The following is a 20,579-nucleotide window of genomic DNA, read 5'->3' on the forward strand; positions in this document are numbered from 1 at the left end:
ATCTATCTATCTATCTATCTATCTATCTATCTATCTATCTATCCATCTATCTATCTATCTATCTATCTTAAGGTAATTAATGTTAGCAACTTACAGTCATACGTTTGTAACTATATATTTTCAGCAAACTGAAATCCCTGAGTAGATATTCAATCTGTTTCTTCCAAGCATCTGAAATGTTTTTGAAAAAAAGCAAAATTACATAAACCTTAAAGTATGTGTAATAGGTACCAACATTGTAACTGAGAGTCGTATCATCAGGGTAATTTGGGTTGTAATTTGCACATATCTCTCTCATCGTTATTTATTGTGATTTTGTAATAAACATTTACCATCAGACAAAACATCTATTTGTTTCTCCATCCTTTCTTTTTCCTGTAAACATAAAATGAAAACTTTGTTAATAATCAGCAACTCTGGAACAAACGGCCCCGAGGGAACCAGTTATGGCTATTCAATGAACATGTTGTTATCACTGTAAAACGTTTTGTCATGGGTAGGTTTGTGGAAATATATAAACACCATATGGAGGTAGGGTATTGATACGACTGACTGGTATTAATAGCAACTAGTTGTTATTTAAGTGTTCACTGCATAAAAGAAGGCCATATGGAGTAGACGTGGAAGCTCTAACATAACATGTTGTTGGTCTTATTGTTTGTGAGTGTTTGGCAATCCTTCCCAGGAAACAAACTCATGAGATGCATTTGTTCATGTCATCCCCACGGAAGTGACTACTCAAAATATCTGTGAAGAAAAATACCTGTCTCAATCGAAACATTTACACCTCTAAAACTTGCCATGATATGGTTAGTGTTACAACATACATTACCCTTTCTGCCTCACACATTTGGGACGTCAGTTGCTTAATATCAGTTTCATCTAAAATGAAGAAAATGCAAGTCGTCAACAAAAATATTGTTAGCTGAACATAGAATAATTTTTTGTATCACCAGTACATAAGAAATGCTATAGTGTTCATTTTCTCTTTCTTTCACCAAATTTGTCAGATTAAAAATAACATTCATGATCTAACAAGGATGTATATATATTAACGACAAAGAGTCTGGTTTTGACTATAGAGTACTGAATTTATTGTCATATGTAAATATACTTACAGGTTCCAAATCGCCACTTCCGACCGCTTGCGTGTGGCATGACTGTGTTGGTTTCATCCACGATATTCACACAGGAGGACAGGTCCACCATACTGAGATCCTCTGCTGCTACAGCAGATGGGTACACCGACCTGGAACACGGTTTTTACAAAACTGAACTCATATCATGTGATGGTTTCAAACAATCATTTAAGGCTTTAAGTTAAGGCTTCTTCCTGCAGACTCATCTACGAAAGTAATTGTATTGTTTGATGCTTTATGATGTTAATACGACTACTAATGTTACTGATGGCAATAAACATTAAGTACACCGACTCAATACAGTCTACAGTTGCTATAACTTAAGACAAACCTGAGTCTGTCCCTCTCCTCCCGTGACCTACACACCAGCAGAGTGTCCCCCTGTCGGTTCAGTCTCCTGGCCACCTCAAGCATCAACGTCGTGGCTCCACTTCCGGGCACACACTTCACCTGGACATCCTTATTGTTTATGTTCTCCACCAGAATGATACATTGTTCTTTGGTGAGAAATCTCAGACAATCGCCATCAGTGTCACCAGTATCTTTAAGCACCGACTTTGTTTCAGCAACACCAGCCCAGAAAGCAGTGAGGACTTTCTCATATCTGCCAGGTGTCATTACCAAAGAATCTCTTGTGACAAAATGTGAAGAATCATTTGCCAACTTCTTCAGTCCAGTCTCAAATGAGGCAGCGTCCCCGAGGATTGAAGTATGAATGACTCCATGTATAGAGTTGACATCTTCATCCGTGAATCTGCTGAGTGTCTCTATCACTCCTCTGGCCACTGATGTATTGTACATCACTGCTTCAGGAGACTCTGCATCCCCATCAATCAGTGACAAAACTATCACAGGTTGTGTAGGTAGTGCCAGGAATACATCACATACTGTGTGGCGTGGACGGGGTGATGTGGGGAAATCTAGCACTACTGATAAGGAATGGGCCAAGAACATAAAGCATGGTCCAGCCTTTGGGCTTGGAAAGTCTACCACTTCACTGGTCAGAGGATCAAATACAAAGTCGAACGCGTGATTTTCTATGTGTTCAATGAGTTGTTCTTTCACTTGTGCTAAAGGGGTTCTTAGGTTTGTTGGCACAATATTCTGACCATCTGAAAATATACAAATATACAGTTCTTTGAAAGTTTGTCCACTGCACGTAGAATGCCAATTATGTGACACATTATGTTGATAAAGGCTGATGATACAGAAGATCTAAATATAGTTACATTATGTATAATTCTATTCATAGATCAAATAAACCGAATAACTTACCTGATGTATTTGTGTATGTTAAGGGCACTATCAAAGTTTTAAGGTGCAAAGCGTTTTGGTGTCTTTCGAAGATTTTAATAATATGTATCTATAAATAACCTCAACATACTCAACATGTCCTGGCTATAAACTATATGCTTTGTTTAAATTTATTGAAGGCACTCCGTAAAATGATAACTTTTGTTACCTTTTTGAATGAAGTAACTTCTTATTTCATAGAGACCGTCTCCAATCTGTTTCAGGTCAGGACGAAATAAGTCGTTTGTCCCCAGATATAGAACATGCTCATCCTCCTTTGCGATATTTTGCTGGAACATGAAATAAAACGTGAAGCTTGCAATGATAATTTGAAATGAAACTGGTACAGCTTTATCGATCATTGATGACTGTGACACAAAGAAACTCTTTAGGGAAACATCTTGTGATTGTCGCCTATTCACAGATAAAATGATGTTAATCTTGACAACTGTATAGAATGATAGTAAATATCAATAATATTTCCCCGATCTTGTATAGATGTTTTCTTAAATGTTGTAACAAATATATATGCTCTTACTAGTAGCTTCCACATGCTGCCTGAAATGATTAAACATCGAGACATTAAGAATATGATAAAAAAACATTTCCATCGACAAGTATTACAATATATTCTCTCTTAACAGAACACTAGTAGAGCATAAGAATATTTTGTTTTATGGAAGGATAGATTTGTTATCAGCCTGTGTAAAATTATGCTACAATAATTTGGCAAGGCAGATCAAGGAAAAGAACATAACAGTAGATTTACCTTTATGAGCATCCTTAATGCATTTAGTAAACTTTAAAAGAAACGGATATATCATTAGAATTCAATCATTTAACGAATCTACCTATGATCGTCGAACTTTGGTGCTGTGTGATGTAATTTCCCTTATGTCGCAAAGCTTTTCGATAAAATACAAAATTGATTCACGCAGTGTACACATTAAATTATCACTTCCTTTATTACTTTTGAAAGTTACACGAGTTTGTGCAAAGTTGCGACACTTATGCGTGCCTACAATTTGTCATCGTGGGTCCGAATCCAAGATTAGCCCTTATTCTATTTCTTGTTGTGTTAGCACTATACTCATTCTCGCGGGTTTCACTAAAACCTTCCTCCCACATCAAGCGTATATGCCGAGATATTATTTAAATTATGTTTAAAGAGGCAACTCACTCACTCATTGAGCATACAGAGGCTTAGTGTAAGTTCCCGAATATTAATGTTTCCTGAATAATATTCAATATAATCATCATCATCATCAGGAAATAGCATTATTCTATTTAACTTCATTATTTATCGTGCTTTGTAATAAACATTTACCATCAGACAAAACATCTATTTGTTTCTTCATTCCTTCTTTTTCCTGCAAACATAAAATGAAAGCTTTGTTAATAATCAGCAACTCTGGAACAAACGGCCCCGAGGGAACCAGTTATGGCTATTCAATGAATATATTCTTGTCCCTGTAAAACGGTTTGTCATGGCTTGGTTTGTGGAAATATACAAACACCATATGGAGGTAGGGTATTGATACGACTGACTGGTATTAATAGCAACTAGTTGTTATTTAAGTGTTCACTGCATAACAGAAGGCTATATTGAGTGGACGTGGAAGCTCTCACATAACATGTTGTAGTCTCATTGTTTATGAGTGTTTGGCAATCCTGCTCAGGAAACAAACTCATGAGATGCATTTGTGCATGTCATCCCTATGGAAATGACGACTATCTATGAAGAAAAGTACCTGTCTCAATCGAAACATTCACACCTCTATACCCTGCCATGATACGGTTAGTGTTACAACATACATTACCCTTTCTGCCTCACATATTTGGGCAAATCGCCAATTCCGACCGCTTGCGTGTGTCATGACTGTGTTGGTTTCATCCACGATATTCACACAGGAGGACAGGTCAACCATACTGAGATCCTCTGCTGCTACAGCAGATGGGTACACCGACCTGGAAACAGGTTTTTACCAAACTGAACTCATATCAAGTGATGGTTTCAAACAATCATTAAGGCTTTAAGTTAAGGCTTCTTCCTGCAGACTCATTTATACGAAAGTAATTCTATTGTTTGATGCTTTATGGTGTTACCTAATTTAATACGACTACTTATGCTACTGATGGCGCCAACCAATAAGTACGCCGACTGCATACAATCTACATTTGCTATAACTTAATACAAACCTGAGTCTGTCCCTCTCCTCCCGTGACCTACACACCAGCAGAGTGTCCCCCTGTCGGTTCAGTCTCCTGGCCACCTCAAGCATCAACGTCGTGGCTCCACTTCCGGGCACACACTTCACCTGGACATTCTTATTGTTTATGTTCTCCACCAGAATGATACATTGTTCTTTGGTGAGAAATCTCAGACAATCGCCATCAGTGTCACCAGTATCTTTAAGCACCGATTTTGTTTCAGCAACACCAGCCCAGAAAGCAGTGAGGACTTTCTCATATCTGCCAGGTGTCATTACCAAAGAATCTCTTGTGACAAAATGTGAAGAATCATTTGCCAACTTCTTCAGTCCAGTCTCAAATGAGGCAGCGTCCCCGAGGATTGAAGTATGAATGACTCCATGTATGGAGTTGACATCTTCATCCGTGAATCTGCTGAGTGTCTCTATCAGTCCTCTGGCCACTGATGTATTGTACATCACTGCCTCAGGAGACTCTGCATCTCCATCAACCAGTGACAAAACTATCACAGGTTGTGTAGGTAGTGCTAGGAATACATCACATACTGTGTGGCGTGGACGGGGTGATGTGGGGAAATCTAGTACTACGGATAAGGAATGGGCTAAGAACATAAAGCATGGTCCAGCCTTTGGGTTTGGAACGTCTACTACTTCATTGGTCAGAGGATCAAATACAAAGTCGAACGCGTGATTTTCAATGTGTTCAATGAGTCGTTCTTTCACTTGTTCCAAAGAGGTTGTTAGTTTTGTTGGCACAATATCCTGACCATCTGGAAATGTACAAATAAACAGTTCTTGAAGGCACGCTATTACATGAAGAATGGTCCCATGCCAATTCTGTGACACCGCTAATTAACGAGTATCACATAACAGAATCTTAATTTGCAGACTGTGATTATCATGTGGACGGATGAGTAATTCTTTCCTACACATTATATTGATAAAAGACTACAACACAACAGATCTAAATATGATTACAAAATGTTCTATTCACTACATAGATCAAATTAACCAAATAAGTTAGCCCATATATGTGTGTGTTTGGACAGCACTGTTAAACGTTTCAAGGGGTAACACGTTTTGGTGTCTTTCGAAGATTTTAATAAAATGTGTATGAAAATAGCCTCACCAAACTCAACAGGAGGAAGTCCATGCTATAAAATATATGCTTTGTTGAAATTATTGAAGGCAGTCCGTAAAATGATTACGTTTTTTACCTTTTTGAATGAAGTAACTTCTTATTTCATAGAGACTGTTTCCAATCTGTTTTAGGCCCGGACGAAAGAAGTCGTTTGTCCCCAGACATAGACCATGCTCATCCTCCTTTGCGATATTTTGCTGGAACATGAAATTAAACATGACGTTTATACTGACAAAGTTAAATGAAACTGAAACAACTTTATTATTGATGACTGTGGCGTTAAACAATGTTCAACTCTTTAAGGAAACATTACTAGTCTTGTGATTGTCGCCTATTTATAGAAATAAATGGTATTTAATCTTGGCAGCTGTACAGAAAGATAATAAATATCAATAATTATTTTCCTTACATGCATATATGTTTTCTTAAATTTTGTAACAAATATATGTGCACTTACTAGTAGCCTCCACATCCTGCCTGCAATTATTAAAAATTGAGTAAAAATCAAGAATATTTTAAAAACATCTCCATCGACAAGAAATGCATACATTCTGGGAATAGAAGGCAGGTATATATTTGTTATCAGTCTGTGTACAATTATATCACATTAATTTGACAAAACCGATCAATAAAAAGAACATAACAGTAAATTTTCATTTATGCGCATCCTTATCATATTAGCAAACTTGAAAGGCAACATATATCGAATGCCATTAAGAAATGTTACAAATATTATATTTTGGATAACACTTTATTAGTAAAGTACTCATTCTGGTACTTTTGGGGTGTTGAGTCCCATCTAGGATTCGAGCCCACACTCCTAGAGTGTGGCACCTAATCGCCAGCACACAAAGTCAGCCATCGAGGCAAAATGAACGTCCCCCAATTGGTAGTTTAGATCAGACTCTTTGTGTATCCCTCTGACAAGTATAAATTGGCATGGCTCTCATGGCTGAAAGCTATGAATGCACAATGCCTTTCATACAATATGATATAATTGAAATTATGTTGAAAGTGGCGTTAAACTCACTGTCTCATTTATCATGCAGAGGAATCTTGTATGTTCTCTTATATTAATGTTTCTGACTTATAGTCCATAGTTATCAATGACTTAATATTCTGACAGTTTAACATATGTGATGATTCATTTTTCCATAAAACACTAGTTTCCATAATCGTCTATTCTATGCTTGAACCTAACGTTTAGAATAACCCCGATTTAAAACTAAATCCACATCTTACATAACAAACAGTTCAAATCCTTGTTAGCCTTCGAGTGAGTGAGTGAGTTGGGTTTAATGCCGCTTTTAACAGTATTCCAGTTATATCACGGCGTGTCAGCTTAATGTGGGAGGAAAGCCCGAAGTGATGCAGGTCTCAGACGTTTACCACTTCGGTGAAACCCACGAGCACCGGTATGGTGCTGACAAACCTAGAAACATAATCGGGGCGAACCGGGATTCGAACCCACAATCATAGGTTCCCTGGAGTGCCCAAGGGAAGCAAATCTGCAAAGCGAATCGCGGCGCCTTAGACGACTGAGCCACCCGTGCCCCCTGTTACCCTTCGAAGTCAAATATCTTTATATACAACACTGCTTTGAGTAATGTTAGCTGACATACATAACAGCTTAAACTTATATTTTACACACTACTCCAGATATGAACTGTATCTATCACATTCACATAAAGTTGCATCACTTGATACATGTTTACGAACGTCAAATACAAATATATAATACTTCATAAAAGCGACAAAAATCATGTTGATAATCATAAGAAATCTCCATTAAGTCCATCGTACAATCTCAACTATATCATAAGCATGTGTTTATGAATCACTATCAAATAGTAATGATACCAGGGGTTCGCGAAAAGACGAGCAGACCTTCCCCACCGGTCTCACCTGCCATAAATACATGCAAAGGCAAGTCAGTTATTCACCTGAATAAACACGGGAACATATGGTACAAGTCAAACTAGGGAATTGCATGGGCAATAATTCTGTAACTTTTGCCTCAAATTTCGAAATGTCTATCATAAACGTTTTGAAATATTTACTGACGCTTTGAATGTTGTGATCCTGACCAAACAACTTTAGAGTGAGAGTTGTATGACAACGTGGAAAGGGCATCGTGGAGAGGACAAGCACGACTTTACCTAAACAATTGAGAAATGTACACCCATAAAGGCTGGAATATTGTTCAAGATAAAAGGGAAAGTTAACTTGGCTATTTGGCTATTATTGAACAATCTAATACCATCCATATACCTGAAGCCTAAATTAAACTTAGTTGCCAAATTTCCTTGCTTTGAGTTTGCCAACCTCGAGCAATGATGACTCGGATGTACAATGAAATAGATAAGCAAGGATTGGATAAGTAGCTTAATTGGTGGATGAATGACTATTGCAGAACTTAATCATGGGTGCCTATATATTGATTACATTTATGTATCTAGGCATTCTCAGAAGTCGATATTCGACCCAACTGCCGTCTTAAATTAGCTTGGGTAAGAGTTAAAATATTTCGGCACTTTTTCAGCAGTTTAGTGTATAGAAATGTCCTTGGCAAATGTGTTGTACGCTTGAAATGAGTGATAAAGTGTTTTGTCTTTATGATGCACGCATGCACACACAGAGCAGTAAGTTAGACTCTTTTTTCTAGTGTGTTCTGTGTATTATTGCAACTGCTATAGTAGTGATTGGACGTTCAATTCATTGCAATTCACAAGCGTGATAAATGCTTATGCACAACATATACATGAAATTTGTTTGTAAAACACTGAAATATGTATCAAAGTGTCCCTTAACGATTGTGAATCAATACAGCAGCCTATGTATCAAGACTTCTTCTGATTAGTTCCCTTTTCTAAGGGTTGTTAGATTCACCATGAACAATTAGTTCTGTCTGGAGGATAGTGTAGAGATAGTAATTGAATATATTTTGTCATATTATGTTGTTTCGTCTGACATATACAATTCTGTAGGTACAATATATGTTGTGTCAAATAATAATTACAGTTAATATATCACGATACGAGAAGAAGAAATCATTTAATAAGATTTAATTATATTTTTGGCCAAGCAACGTCAAGGTTATGTTCCAAATGTGTACACAGAATTGAAGTCACAGCCGTAATCAAGCCTATGGGTAAAGGAACCACGTGGTCGGTATTGAGTTAAGAGTGGATTTCTAATCTACAATGTCATCCCTCCAAAATAAAAAAAATGAAGTGGATAGCTTCGAAACTGACGGTGTAAGTGTTTTCTTTTTACCACAAAACAATGATTATGAGGAAGCTACCGTGTGTTCATCTGCATATATCTTGTTATTAGCAAAGGTATAACCTTGCTAAATCGAAAAAAAGTATAACATTGCTTAGACAGCGCGCGCATACGTTATGGTCTTTATACCCAAGACGGCCAGTATTGTATTCAACGTTATCAATTCCCAATAATTTTTATTACACCCGCAGTTGTGCCATGGACTGAACAACTTGAATCCCTCGAAAACGGTGTGTGTTCGAATTTTGTTAATTATATAATTCAATAATGTAAATAAAATGGATGCATTTAATAGGAGTATGCAATTAAAAGGAGTAACAGTTTATCATGTTTTATCATATATTATCAAGCTCACTTTAAGAAACTTGGCTACCACCCACGCTCCCATTATCCGTCGTCACTCTGGAATACCACCCAAACTCTCATCATCAATAGTGTAGTCGCAAAACCTAATCAAGCAGGAACTTATTTAATGTTTCTGGTTAATTATACATGATTTTATCGTTTGAGAGATACATAGATAACTTTGATATAATTATGAAAACAAATTTCTTTCACATAACAAACATTTATCATTGACAGGAACCGCAGGTATCAGGTATCAATATTGTGTTAGTTTAAATGTTCATTGAAGAGGAACTTTCTATACGACAAATCAGTATTGTTTTATATTGACATGGATTGAAATGGACCCATTTGTCGTCATACGCACGTGATATTAAGCTGAACGTTTATTATAAAACAAACCCATAATTGTCATTATTTTGGACAATAATTGAGTTGTCATACATTCCCTTTCTTAACATACAAACACAAAAATATTGTTTTCTATATTCATTGTCATATTGTATTATTCATGTTAAAATGTTGAGTCCCATGAACTTCCACCGGATGCTCGGTCAGAGCATACTGAATGTCGGGCAGAAAGAAACAGATCGCGATCGCCGTTATGTTATGACTAATGAGGAATGATGAAAGGTTCCCGATGAAGCAAACCTAAAATATTGCTTTCCCTGCGTGTTCTGCAGCGTGTCTGTGCTCACTTTATGCTGCATGTATGTGCTTCCGACTATGTCGTACCTTTATGATACCTCATAACAATTTCAATTTTAAAGGCTTTTTTAAGACATATTTCTTCATTATTACAGTCCATACGTAACAATTAAGTCTTTTTACAATCACATAAGAAAATCATGCATTTTTGTACATACTCTTTATTTTAGCTGAGTACTCCTAAACGGTGATCGACCATGTGATGCCTTTACCGGAAGCCTTCCCCATTTATTGTATTAGATAGAAATTTTAGATGACACAAGTAACTTACCGTCTTTTTGTGTATTATATCAGTTCACTCTGGTGTTTCCCTTCGTCTTGTAAGAGCACGTACCCAATCCTTGATATTTATCCGTGTGATCAGTTTGAATTGTTTGTCATATCGATATGCAAGTGGTCCTTGTTTGTCATAGAACACTATCCCGCTCACTGGTCTGACTGAGACATGAACAACTACTGCATCTACATCACCATGTCCGTGATTTACAGATTCACAGTTTTCTCTCAGATAAACTTCTTCCTCTGCTGGTGTGCAAGGAATAAAGTGAACTTGGAATATAATCTCATCTTTGACAGATACTTCATTTCCATCATAGTCACAGACGAGAACAGTATTCCCAATGTTATCCTCTAACGTGTCCTTGAATGCAGTTCTGTCCCTCAGAACAACAGGCTGGATGCGGATTACTTTAGTCTCATAACCATATTCCTCTAGAAAACAATTTTCCTCATGGACACCATAGAGATAAGAACCACCACATTCAGTTTTAGTAAATGCGCTTATGTATTCTGCAAGTTTGAGATTCTTGATAATATACTCTGCCAATGCTTGATCCCCTTCCTTTTGTTCAAAGTTACTTTTCAATTGAAGTGATCTGTTTTCACGAACATTCAGAAGATCATCTGCATGAGTCACACCAGGAATTGTATGGAATGTTTCTTTGAAGGCTATCCTTTCTCTAACAAATGTCCTGAGCGTTGCTGCAGGAATGTCAATAATGCAGTCATCAAATGTTGTCTTGGTATTGAATCTAGAAGTTGTCACAGTAGAAGCAGCTCCAACATAGAGAACAAGGAAGTCGCCAAAATCCTTACAAGCATAATGACTTTTTAGTGTCTCTTTTCTATAAACATCACAGAATTGTTTCCCATCTTGAATCAAATCATGAAGTTTTGGGTCAGCAAACTCATCAAATGCGCCAGTGAAGGAATCTCCAGGCGCGAGGCCAACAAAATGAACCAGTATATATCCAGAGTTGGAGTTGCGCAGAGCTGATACTTTTCTCAGTAACTCCGCTGCTTTACAATCTCTCTTCTCCTTTTTCTTTGACTTATCTTGTTTTTCTTTCCCAACCCCAAATAGGTACTTGACATGAACCCCGGTAGACAGGACATTGCATTTTGAAGAGACATTTTTCAGAAACTTACGAACTGCCTCATCACGCCTTGGAATATGTTTTCTGTAATGACACAATCATCAGAATAAATACTAATAGTAAGTGAGTTAGTTTGGTTTAACGCCGCTTTTTAGCAATGTTCCAGTAATATCACGGTTGGGGACACCAGAAATGGGCTTCACACATTGTACCCATGTCGGGATTCGAACTCGGGTCTTCGGCGTGACGAGCGAATGCTTTAACCACTAGGCTACCCGACCGCCCCAATAAATACTAATAAAACACGTATCAAACACAACTTGAGAAAACAAATATCTGAACAAGGTGCAAGAAATGTATAACAATTACTAACGAGGCATTTTACAGTGTGCACATCCAATGTTGAAATACAATACTTACTCCAGACAGTCTGTGTGAAATTCTTCTTTTACTTGTAGACGCTTTACATGTGTTATGTCTTTGTCTTTCACATAAACGTCTGCGGGTTCAGAACCTGTCGGTACAAGCTCTCCTTGCCTTGTATATAGTATGTCTTCGGTTTTGACATAGACAGTCACGTGTTCATAACCTACTGGGATATGCTGACCTTCTTTCTCATACTTTATTTCTTCATTCTTTGCAAAGACAGAAACATGATCAAACCCTGTTGGTGAGATGTCCCCTTTTCTTGCATATTTTATTTCTCCATTCCTGTCGTAGACAGAAACCTGTTCAAAACCTTCTGGTCTCAAGTCTTGTTTCCTTGCATATTTTACATCCCCATCTCTGACAGAAACAGATACACATTGAAAACCTTCAGGTAATAAGCTCCCCTCCTTGAGATATTTGATGTTGTCTCCTTCGCCACATACAGTAACAGTGACACATTCAAAGTCCTCCGGTATACAATCCTGCTGTGTTACATAACGAACGTCTACATCCTTGTGATACACACGTTGAGAGTCTGCAAGTATTTCATCTCCACAATAATCACAAAGTATCATGACATCTAGAACCTTGGGGTTTACATTTTACAACATGCAAAGAGAAGCGCTGACTGTTAATGTAAACTCATATGGAGGGAGAAACTATTTGCATTGAGGTGCCTGTCAAACTGCGCCGTAACCAAGGTGATATCGACTAACACACATTCGAGTCAACCACGTCAACACATCACGTGATAAATAGCTATTGAGTGCATAGATATCCTGCAAAGCCACACGGTATTCATAAAATCGATGGCTGTGAACCGGTTCTGCAAGGAAAGAAAACATCAGTCACGAAGGAGAATGCTCACGCTTTTGAAAAGAGGAAACTAGCGTACAGGACGGAAGTGATGAAGCAACAAGGACAATTCAACGCCAGGTATATTAAGGTACGTCAATCTGATTGGTTGATGAAGGAGTGACGTCACACTAAAAATAGACGTGACCTGTCAAGCACAGCATCTATTGCTGACACGGGATGGTGAAATAACTGTGGAAGCCCGCGCTAAACGGTTTTACATTCAAATACTAGATGGATTTTAGAAATGATTCATAAACTATGTGTTTCATACATTCATTCAAGAAAGGAACATACCTTTCTTAATTCCTTCAACCAATACATACTCGATAGTGTACATACATGCTCTATCAAACTAGGTCGCCTAGCACAGTGGTAACGAATAACAGTCTCAGCACGTCTGGTTAAAAGGTACAAACAAGTGCTGACCTGAATGGAGCGGTAACGGAGAGTCTATTATTTTGAGGATCATTCATAAATAATCACACCAGGGGCTCAGTCTAAAATTTTGGATGAGACCTCACCTATCACCCCTCGCATGGTTGTGATGGAAAATGTCATATGTTTATATGTAAACGTATGCCATCTGCTTAAATGAACTAATCCTTTGGAATCCTATATAAAGGAAGAACATTATTTAAATCTAATTCTGTTTCACACCATCAGCCAAGACAGACGTTCTGACAGCATACACTTGTCAGTTTATCCTGTCTACTCTGCGTGTTGTATTGACCAAGGTAATCAAAATACAATTCAAGAACACACTCCTGTATTAAAAGTATCTTTCACTCAGCCCTAATATTGTTAAAAAAAGGAAAGTAATATATATGTTTCTTCTTCGCTCAGAGCATCCTTTATTGTGTAAAATGTCCCGATTATTATCAACTAGATATAAAGTATGTAGGTTCAGAGTATCATATACATTTAAGATTTTCGGGTTAAAAACTGTATTAAAAACTGACAAATTATCAATTAAGCAAAAAGAGTAATATTTTGCTTGGACTTGTGAGAATTTTCTACAGATTTTTCCATTTTATCTATTTAGAATTGAATGCAAACAATGTCTAACCAATGTGAAAACACTGTCCGACTTAGACATGGGCTGCTGCTAACAACTGTAAAGATGATCCAGAGGTCAATCTCAAACGCATAGAATTATTGACATCTAGAGTGACTCCACGTCCTGTGTCTACTGTGTCAGCACAACCTCTAGGTAACATCTGTAACATCTGTACGAAGTCCTTCAAGAAGCGACAAAGTCTGCTTAGACACGTCCGTACTGTTCATGGAAATAATAAAATCACATGTGAAAAGTGTAAACATACATTTACGAGAGAGGATAACTTTGACAGTCACCGCTGTAACCTAAAACGGAAGTCAACGGAGAGTGCTCCTGAACCAAAACGCCCCTGTCTTCAGCGGCGAGATCTCGATGACAACAATAGACCATCGACACAACTTGCGACTTGCAACTGGTGTGTACATTACAAGTGTCTACTACCAGGCAAACACTTCTGTCAACGATGCTCGAGAATAGGTCGTGAATGTCTCCATTGTCATCGGCCCCTGCCTGAGCGTTTCTACAGTCAACGTGTAGATCTATGTGATAGCTGTATACTCAGGCGAGAAAGTTATGATGTCAGCCGTTACTAGGTCGGTGGAGGCCAGGTGTCAACCACAACACTAACACCAAATGATTCTAACAGTGTGGACATTCTCCAGTTTCTCGCAGATGAACAGACAAACATTGAATCAATCTTGAACGATTTTCTTACAGAGAAAAAAGGTATGAAGTGGTTTCTAACGCTGAAACTCAAATTTATGAAGTACAATGAAAACAATGAGAGTGTTTTAGCGGAGCCTATCCTTAGAACTATCAACTTTTGGACCACAAACCTTTCTGAAATTGCGCAACAGTTAGCAGACTTACCAAAAATTGTATACATCAACACAAGAGTTTCAGGCAGAAGGGAGTGGGTGGGTACTAGACCATATTATTCATTTGGAAATCAACACCGTGGAATATGCACACCTGGCAGCAAGAACCTACATTCCTCTGCCTGAGTGTCTGGCCGACAAGAAAGCTATTTTAAATATCCAAAATGATGATAAAAAATGTTTCATGTGGTCCATACTCGCTGCCTTGCATTCAATCCCATTTAAGAATTATGCGAATAGAGTCAGCAAGTATTTTCCCTATCAGCCAGAGCTCAATCTAGAAGGTATTGATATACCTGTACCCCTAGCCCAAATTCAAACATTTGAAACACAAAATGCCATTTCTGTCAGTGTATTTGGTTATGAGGAAGATGGTGGTATGTTCCCTTTACACGTCAGTTCAAATGGTTTCAAGACAACAGTAGATTTGCTGCTTTTAAGCCAGGGAGACAAGAGACACTTTTGTTTAATTCGCAGTTTCAGTCGACTGATGGGAGATAGGACCCGGCATGATGGTAAAACATTTTATTGTAGATGATGTCTGCATGAATTTATTAGGTCAGATTTATTAAAAGATCATAGTCTTTACTGCTCCACTCACTATTCAGACAGTTAACTTACCTCAAACTGAGGAGCAAATATGGGTGAAGTTTAGTAGCATCGAAAAACAACTGAGAGTCCCTTATGTGGAAGTTGCTGATTTTGAGGCCATAACGGAAAAGTCAGTGGATGTCAACCAAATCCTGAGGTATCTCATACATCTACTTATCAGAAACATGAACCTGTTGGGGGAACAGAAGGGGATTAATCAGTATCTGAAAGACATTGAACCTATGACATGACTGAACGTGACGAAAGAGCTTTTCAAATGGCTGATCAATGTCACATATCTTGTCAACCATTCAGTGACGAGTCATGTAAAGTTCGGGATCATAATCACGTAATGTCTGGTTATAATTATCGTGGAGCAGCACATCAGAAGTGCAATCGCCAATACCATTTTAAAAAGACAAAAGGAAGAGATGGGAAGAAAAGGGAAGAGTACTTTATCCCTGTAATCCTTAACAATCTCCGTGGCTATGACAGCCACTTAATCATGAAAAAAATAGATAAAACAGTCAATCAAAAACTCAAATGTATGGCAAACAACTGGACTTGATGTCTGTCCACAGGGGAGTTGAATAGTGTCACATAATATCCTCTGGGATCCAGCTGTTAAACTTCTTTTGATATCGTTTCCATTTCACCAGCACCTCCTTTAAGCCAACTCGTTTCCTTTTCTTCAAAACATTCTCCACACGCCAGATGGTGCCAGTAGGCTTGTTTACTTTCTGAAGTTCATTCTCATAAAAAACTTCCCTATATCGTTCAACTGGTAGACAGGAATACCGTCTCTATAATAGCGCCTTCTCACAATTTTTTTTTTCTTCAGTCCTTTTCTCTTGATAGTCCCGTTGAAATGCATACCTTAAATGGGATTGTCTGACTTGATCTCCAACTTTCAAGATTTAATAACAGAGTCGGGTTTTTTATTGGTCAATGGTTCAACCAAGAGATACCTGGTAAACACATCAATAACTATCATCAGGTAGTTAACGCCATCATTGTCTGAAGCAATATTGGATATATCAGCCAAGTCTATCCCAGCGATCATTCAATCCAGAGGCCACCACTCTGTTCCGCTTGAATTTATACCTTAAAGGTTGCTACAGTGAATAGACATCTTGAAAAGCTAACCACTTCTTAATATGATGTAAACTGATACCATACTTCCCCTCTCTTTTGACAGTGTGATACAGCTTATTGGGTACGGAAAAGGAGACTGGATGTTTTGAGTAAAAATAAATATCATACAAATAAACTTTCCAACCGTCAGCCATGGTTGCATGTGAAATGATACATACATAGAGTATTCATAAATTCTATATTCATTCCCCATTTGTCATTCATCTAGAGCTGAGGCTGGGTTACATTCATTCTCAAAAGCATACTTGTATATGTGTATTATCTCGTGGAAATGTGAAATGTTTCCTTTACACAAATTGAGGAGGTCATGTAATGATAAGCAAACCGCTATGTTATTCAAAAAACATTTTGTTTAGACAGCTGACAGACGATTGGCTGTATGACCCGATTTCACGCTCTCGACCGGTTTGAATGTACAATACGAGCTATTTTGAGTGTGACGTCACTCCTTCATCAACCAATCAGATTGATGTACCTGGCGTTGAACTGTCATTGTTGCTTCATCTCGGAAGATAGAAATGAATATGTTGAAGAAGAAATTTTGTTAGTTGAATTTAAGAGAAAAGGGTACTGTAAATGTAGTATCTCACAACCACTTCGCATAATACCGATGTACAATACTGGTTTAAGACCATTCATTAATCTGAATAAACAACGATTGTTTGAATGATTCTCTGACTGATGAATACATGTAACAAAGACATTTTACACAGCTTTGTCTCATCCATTATATCTGTTATATCATATGATGTTGAAAACAATCGTTATATTTATGTTTTTTATTGCTTTTGGTTATGGAGCTGTAATTACGTACGCATTTCATAATCTAATAAATAACATACCATATGCGTAAAAGAAATATCCTTCCATCCCAACAGAAGGCTTCACCTGCATATTAGACAAGCCCTCTTGAAGTAAACTCTGCCTCCACACATTGTGTCACTATGTGTGAAATAGATAAAAAAAACCACGTATATTACTAAATTTTAATAATATGCATTTTTTTCTGTCCCCATATGGATTTTAGTAGAGGAAAACCCACTGAAATTGACCAGAAAAGACTTTTTACGCTTGGGATTCTAACTAGCATGTTAAAATCTTTCTCGTTATCCATCAGCATATGTGAATGTCATAACGAAAAGATATATTCACAAAACTTTCTTTACAAGAATTGTTTATATGTCAATGTCATGTTCACAGATGTTCAATTTTGTTTTTATTTCCGCATGAAAACACACATTTCTCGCACTGTATGTGTAATATGTTTCCAAACATAAACATTTTCATAAGGATAAGAGCATATACATGACTTTTGGAATGGTCACAAACACAAACTTCCAACACATCTTCTTTTATAATTTAAATTTACAAACTATGACACATATTTGATGTTGTATGTTTTGAATATAGAGCCATCTTATTTTCTGTTATGACAGTGGTTAGTCAGTTGTAATTTACTTCGTTTTTATAAAAGCTTATCTGAAAAGAAGCACAGTTTGCAACGATTTGCAAAGTCCTCAATAACCACATTCCCTGGGAAGGATATGCTTTTTTGATTAAATCTATTTGACCTCCTTCTCGCTGAAGTTTTTGGTAGTTAGAATTACCTTCCTGGAACCTAGAATTACCTTTCTGGAACCTTTAATAAAACCTTTCTTTATAGTGTATCACCAGATATCACCCAGTTATGATAACATAATTCAATACCAGGTAATTCTAAATCCTTCAAACCCCATTACAAGGCTATGTTCAAAACGCATGCATCTAGACTTTTAAACACATTCACTCAAGCCACTGAAGGTGTCAGCAGTCAACTTCGCACAAGTAGGAACTTGAAACATACATTTCCATGACAATAGGATTTGGCTATGATCTTTCAGTGTTTACAGTTCCATTTATCATAGAGGCCACGCAACAGTAGCTGTTACATTTCCATTTCTAACATCAAATACGGATGGAGATGGACACAACAGAAATAGTTAATTATATACATCTGTACATGTAAGACGTGTTTATAAAATACCATGGCAGTTCATTTTCGAGTGCACGTGGAATCGACCATATCCTAGGTCAAAAGTCATATTTAAATGAAATCATTGCTTCAAATATAAGATATAAAGTATAATTAATTTGATTTAATGCTTCATAATTGTTTGCACAACATAATACAACAACATATTCTTGCGCGTGGGCTGCAATCTGATTGACCGGAAAACAGATTGGATCCCAGGTATTTATTTTTTTATTTGCATATGAAAACTTTCTTTAAAAGTGTATTGTTTTCTCAATCTAGAATTTTGCATAAAACCCTGCCATTTGTCTTGACGAAATAAATGTCACTTTAATCAAATATGACGTTTTATCAATATTTATCGAAACCTCTTCGATTATACATTATGACAATTGTTGATCTGCCATTGGTGAAGATCTGTCCAAGATTTGTAAAGAACAATCGTCACATGAAGTACGTCTCAGGTTTCAGCCTGCCATGATAATGTCTGATATTTTGAATATATATTTGATCTAGAGTGCCTTATTTTAAGTGATAATGTGCCGCTTCATATTGATGTCACATTAATCCATGTAGAAATAAAAACATATAATACAATGTTGCTTTTAGATGTAGTGAGTGAGAGGGTTCAAAATTATCGTCTATTCAGCCATATAGAGACGAGACCAAGTTGATATATACACAATGTAGTCACGAAAGTTATACTTAAAAACAAATTTCATCTAACACATTTGGGCATAACAATATCATTCAAACAGTTTAAAACACAGGTTATAGGCCACCAATAACCAAAGCTAGGCCACCTCGCTTGAGATCGTGGGGACTTAGTTATACGGTACCTCAACCTCCTGGATGATATCCCAGCAGTGCGTAATTCAGCAGTTTAGCTATTTGTGGTTGTGGACAATACAAGCCAATATTAAAATATATTAAAAAATGAGTTAGCTTAAAATACCGGTTGATGATAGTTACATCAATTGTGATAGGATTACGGGATATGGGAACAATAATTTTACATTACTTTAATCTCCTTGACAAAGCCTTCAGTAATGTCAGTTGGTAAAATCATCGCACCAAATTTAAAAACAAGCAATTAATTATTCACAAACATATTTAAAAAATATTTTCAGATCAATTTGTATAATCAAACAAATTCGACACAAAACCAGACTGGAGACGAACAGAATTTTGAGATGAGCATCACCAGATTGGCACATGAGCCATATGGATTGGCACATGAGCCACCTGGATTGGCACATGAGCCTTCTGGGCATAAGGCTCTAAGCAAGTTTTATAGATTGATACATATATAATAGACATTTTGAATAAATTTATTTTAAAACGTTTGTGTAATAGTGTATGCACAGAGCTTGACATGCCCAGCCGATTGATAGAATCGGGCCCATTCTACCGAAGGTCAAGGCAAAGTTATGGTCGAAGTGGTGCTTGGACTAAGGAACAATATTGCCGGCTCCGGCGACCTCAACCACCACGCTCCCTTCCTCTGCCGACATAGCCTCTCACGACCAGCAATGGGGTGCTGGGGGACACATCCTACCCCGGGTCCCCACGGGGGCTTTTAGATGTAAATGTATTCTCTGCAAGAGATATGATATCAACACATTGGCGAAAACATTAAAGGATCTACTTTTTGATAAAATATACAGAGTCAGTAAGTAGGCCTTCTTGAGATAAGGCATGTATCAGAGATGGTTCAAACTGAAGTTTTTAGACACACGATTCCCTACATGGATACAATGTGAGAAGCCAATATGTGGTATCCCCTGCACTGGTGCCCTTGCTCACTACTGATATTATTATGATGGGGTGATAAAAAATTATGCAATTCCCTATTTTGACTTGAACCATATATTTCCGTGTTTTTTAACTTGAAAAATTTACTTACCCTTGCAAATGTTTGTGATGGGTGCCATGGGCGGGACAGGCTACGCGCACCTACATGTACGTGAACACCTCGTATCGTCACTATTAATAATACGCATAGTGATTCATAACCACCTGCTCACGATAAAGTCGGAATGGTAAATCAACTCTTATTTTAGCATTGATTTCTTACAAATATTGACAGTGTTTTATCGCTTA

General features: G+C 37.3%; 2 protein-coding genes and 1 pseudogene across 2 annotated transcripts in view; 1 reads left to right on the plus strand and 2 right to left on the minus strand.

Moving 5' to 3' along the window:
- LOC139448721 (uncharacterized) overlaps positions 1-6,582 on the minus strand; it is a 24,869-nt gene extending 18,287 nt beyond the window's left edge. Inside the window, exons 1-12 of the mRNA XM_071230267.1 lie at positions 6,562-6,582; positions 5,860-5,980; positions 4,632-5,412; positions 4,253-4,400; positions 3,760-3,802; positions 2,971-2,990; positions 2,602-2,722; positions 1,471-2,251; positions 1,119-1,249; positions 833-882; positions 333-375; positions 95-171 (exon numbers count right to left, since the gene is read on the minus strand). Of these exons, the coding sequence (XP_071086368.1) occupies positions 95-171; positions 333-375; positions 833-882; positions 1,119-1,249; positions 1,471-2,251; positions 2,602-2,722; positions 2,971-2,990; positions 3,760-3,802; positions 4,253-4,400; positions 4,632-5,412; positions 5,860-5,980; positions 6,562-6,582 (2,337 nt within the window). The remainder of the gene's footprint in view (positions 1-94; positions 172-332; positions 376-832; positions 883-1,118; positions 1,250-1,470; positions 2,252-2,601; positions 2,723-2,970; positions 2,991-3,759; positions 3,803-4,252; positions 4,401-4,631; positions 5,413-5,859; positions 5,981-6,561) is intronic.
- On the minus strand, positions 5,921-12,501 carry LOC139447437 (uncharacterized). Its single transcript, XM_071228783.1, has 4 exons — positions 11,918-12,501; positions 10,393-11,581; positions 6,241-6,260; positions 5,921-5,980 (listed from the first exon to the last, which is right to left on the minus strand). Exons 1-2 carry the CDS (start codon positions 12,499-12,501, stop codon positions 10,417-10,419), a joined length of 1,749 nt encoding a protein of 582 aa, XP_071084884.1. The 3' UTR covers positions 5,921-5,980; positions 6,241-6,260; positions 10,393-10,416.
- A 332-nt stretch (positions 12,502-12,833) lies between these two features.
- Positions 12,834-15,257, plus strand: LOC139448722 (uncharacterized; annotated as a pseudogene).
- Positions 15,258-20,579: the final 5,322 nt, after the last annotated feature.

The sequence above is a fragment of the Haliotis cracherodii genome, unplaced genomic scaffold, assembly GCF_022045235.1.
Source record: "Haliotis cracherodii isolate W230 unplaced genomic scaffold, xgHalCrac1.p SCAF_7, whole genome shotgun sequence".
In the NCBI taxonomy this organism is placed as follows: Eukaryota; Metazoa; Mollusca; class Gastropoda; order Lepetellida; family Haliotidae; genus Haliotis; species Haliotis cracherodii.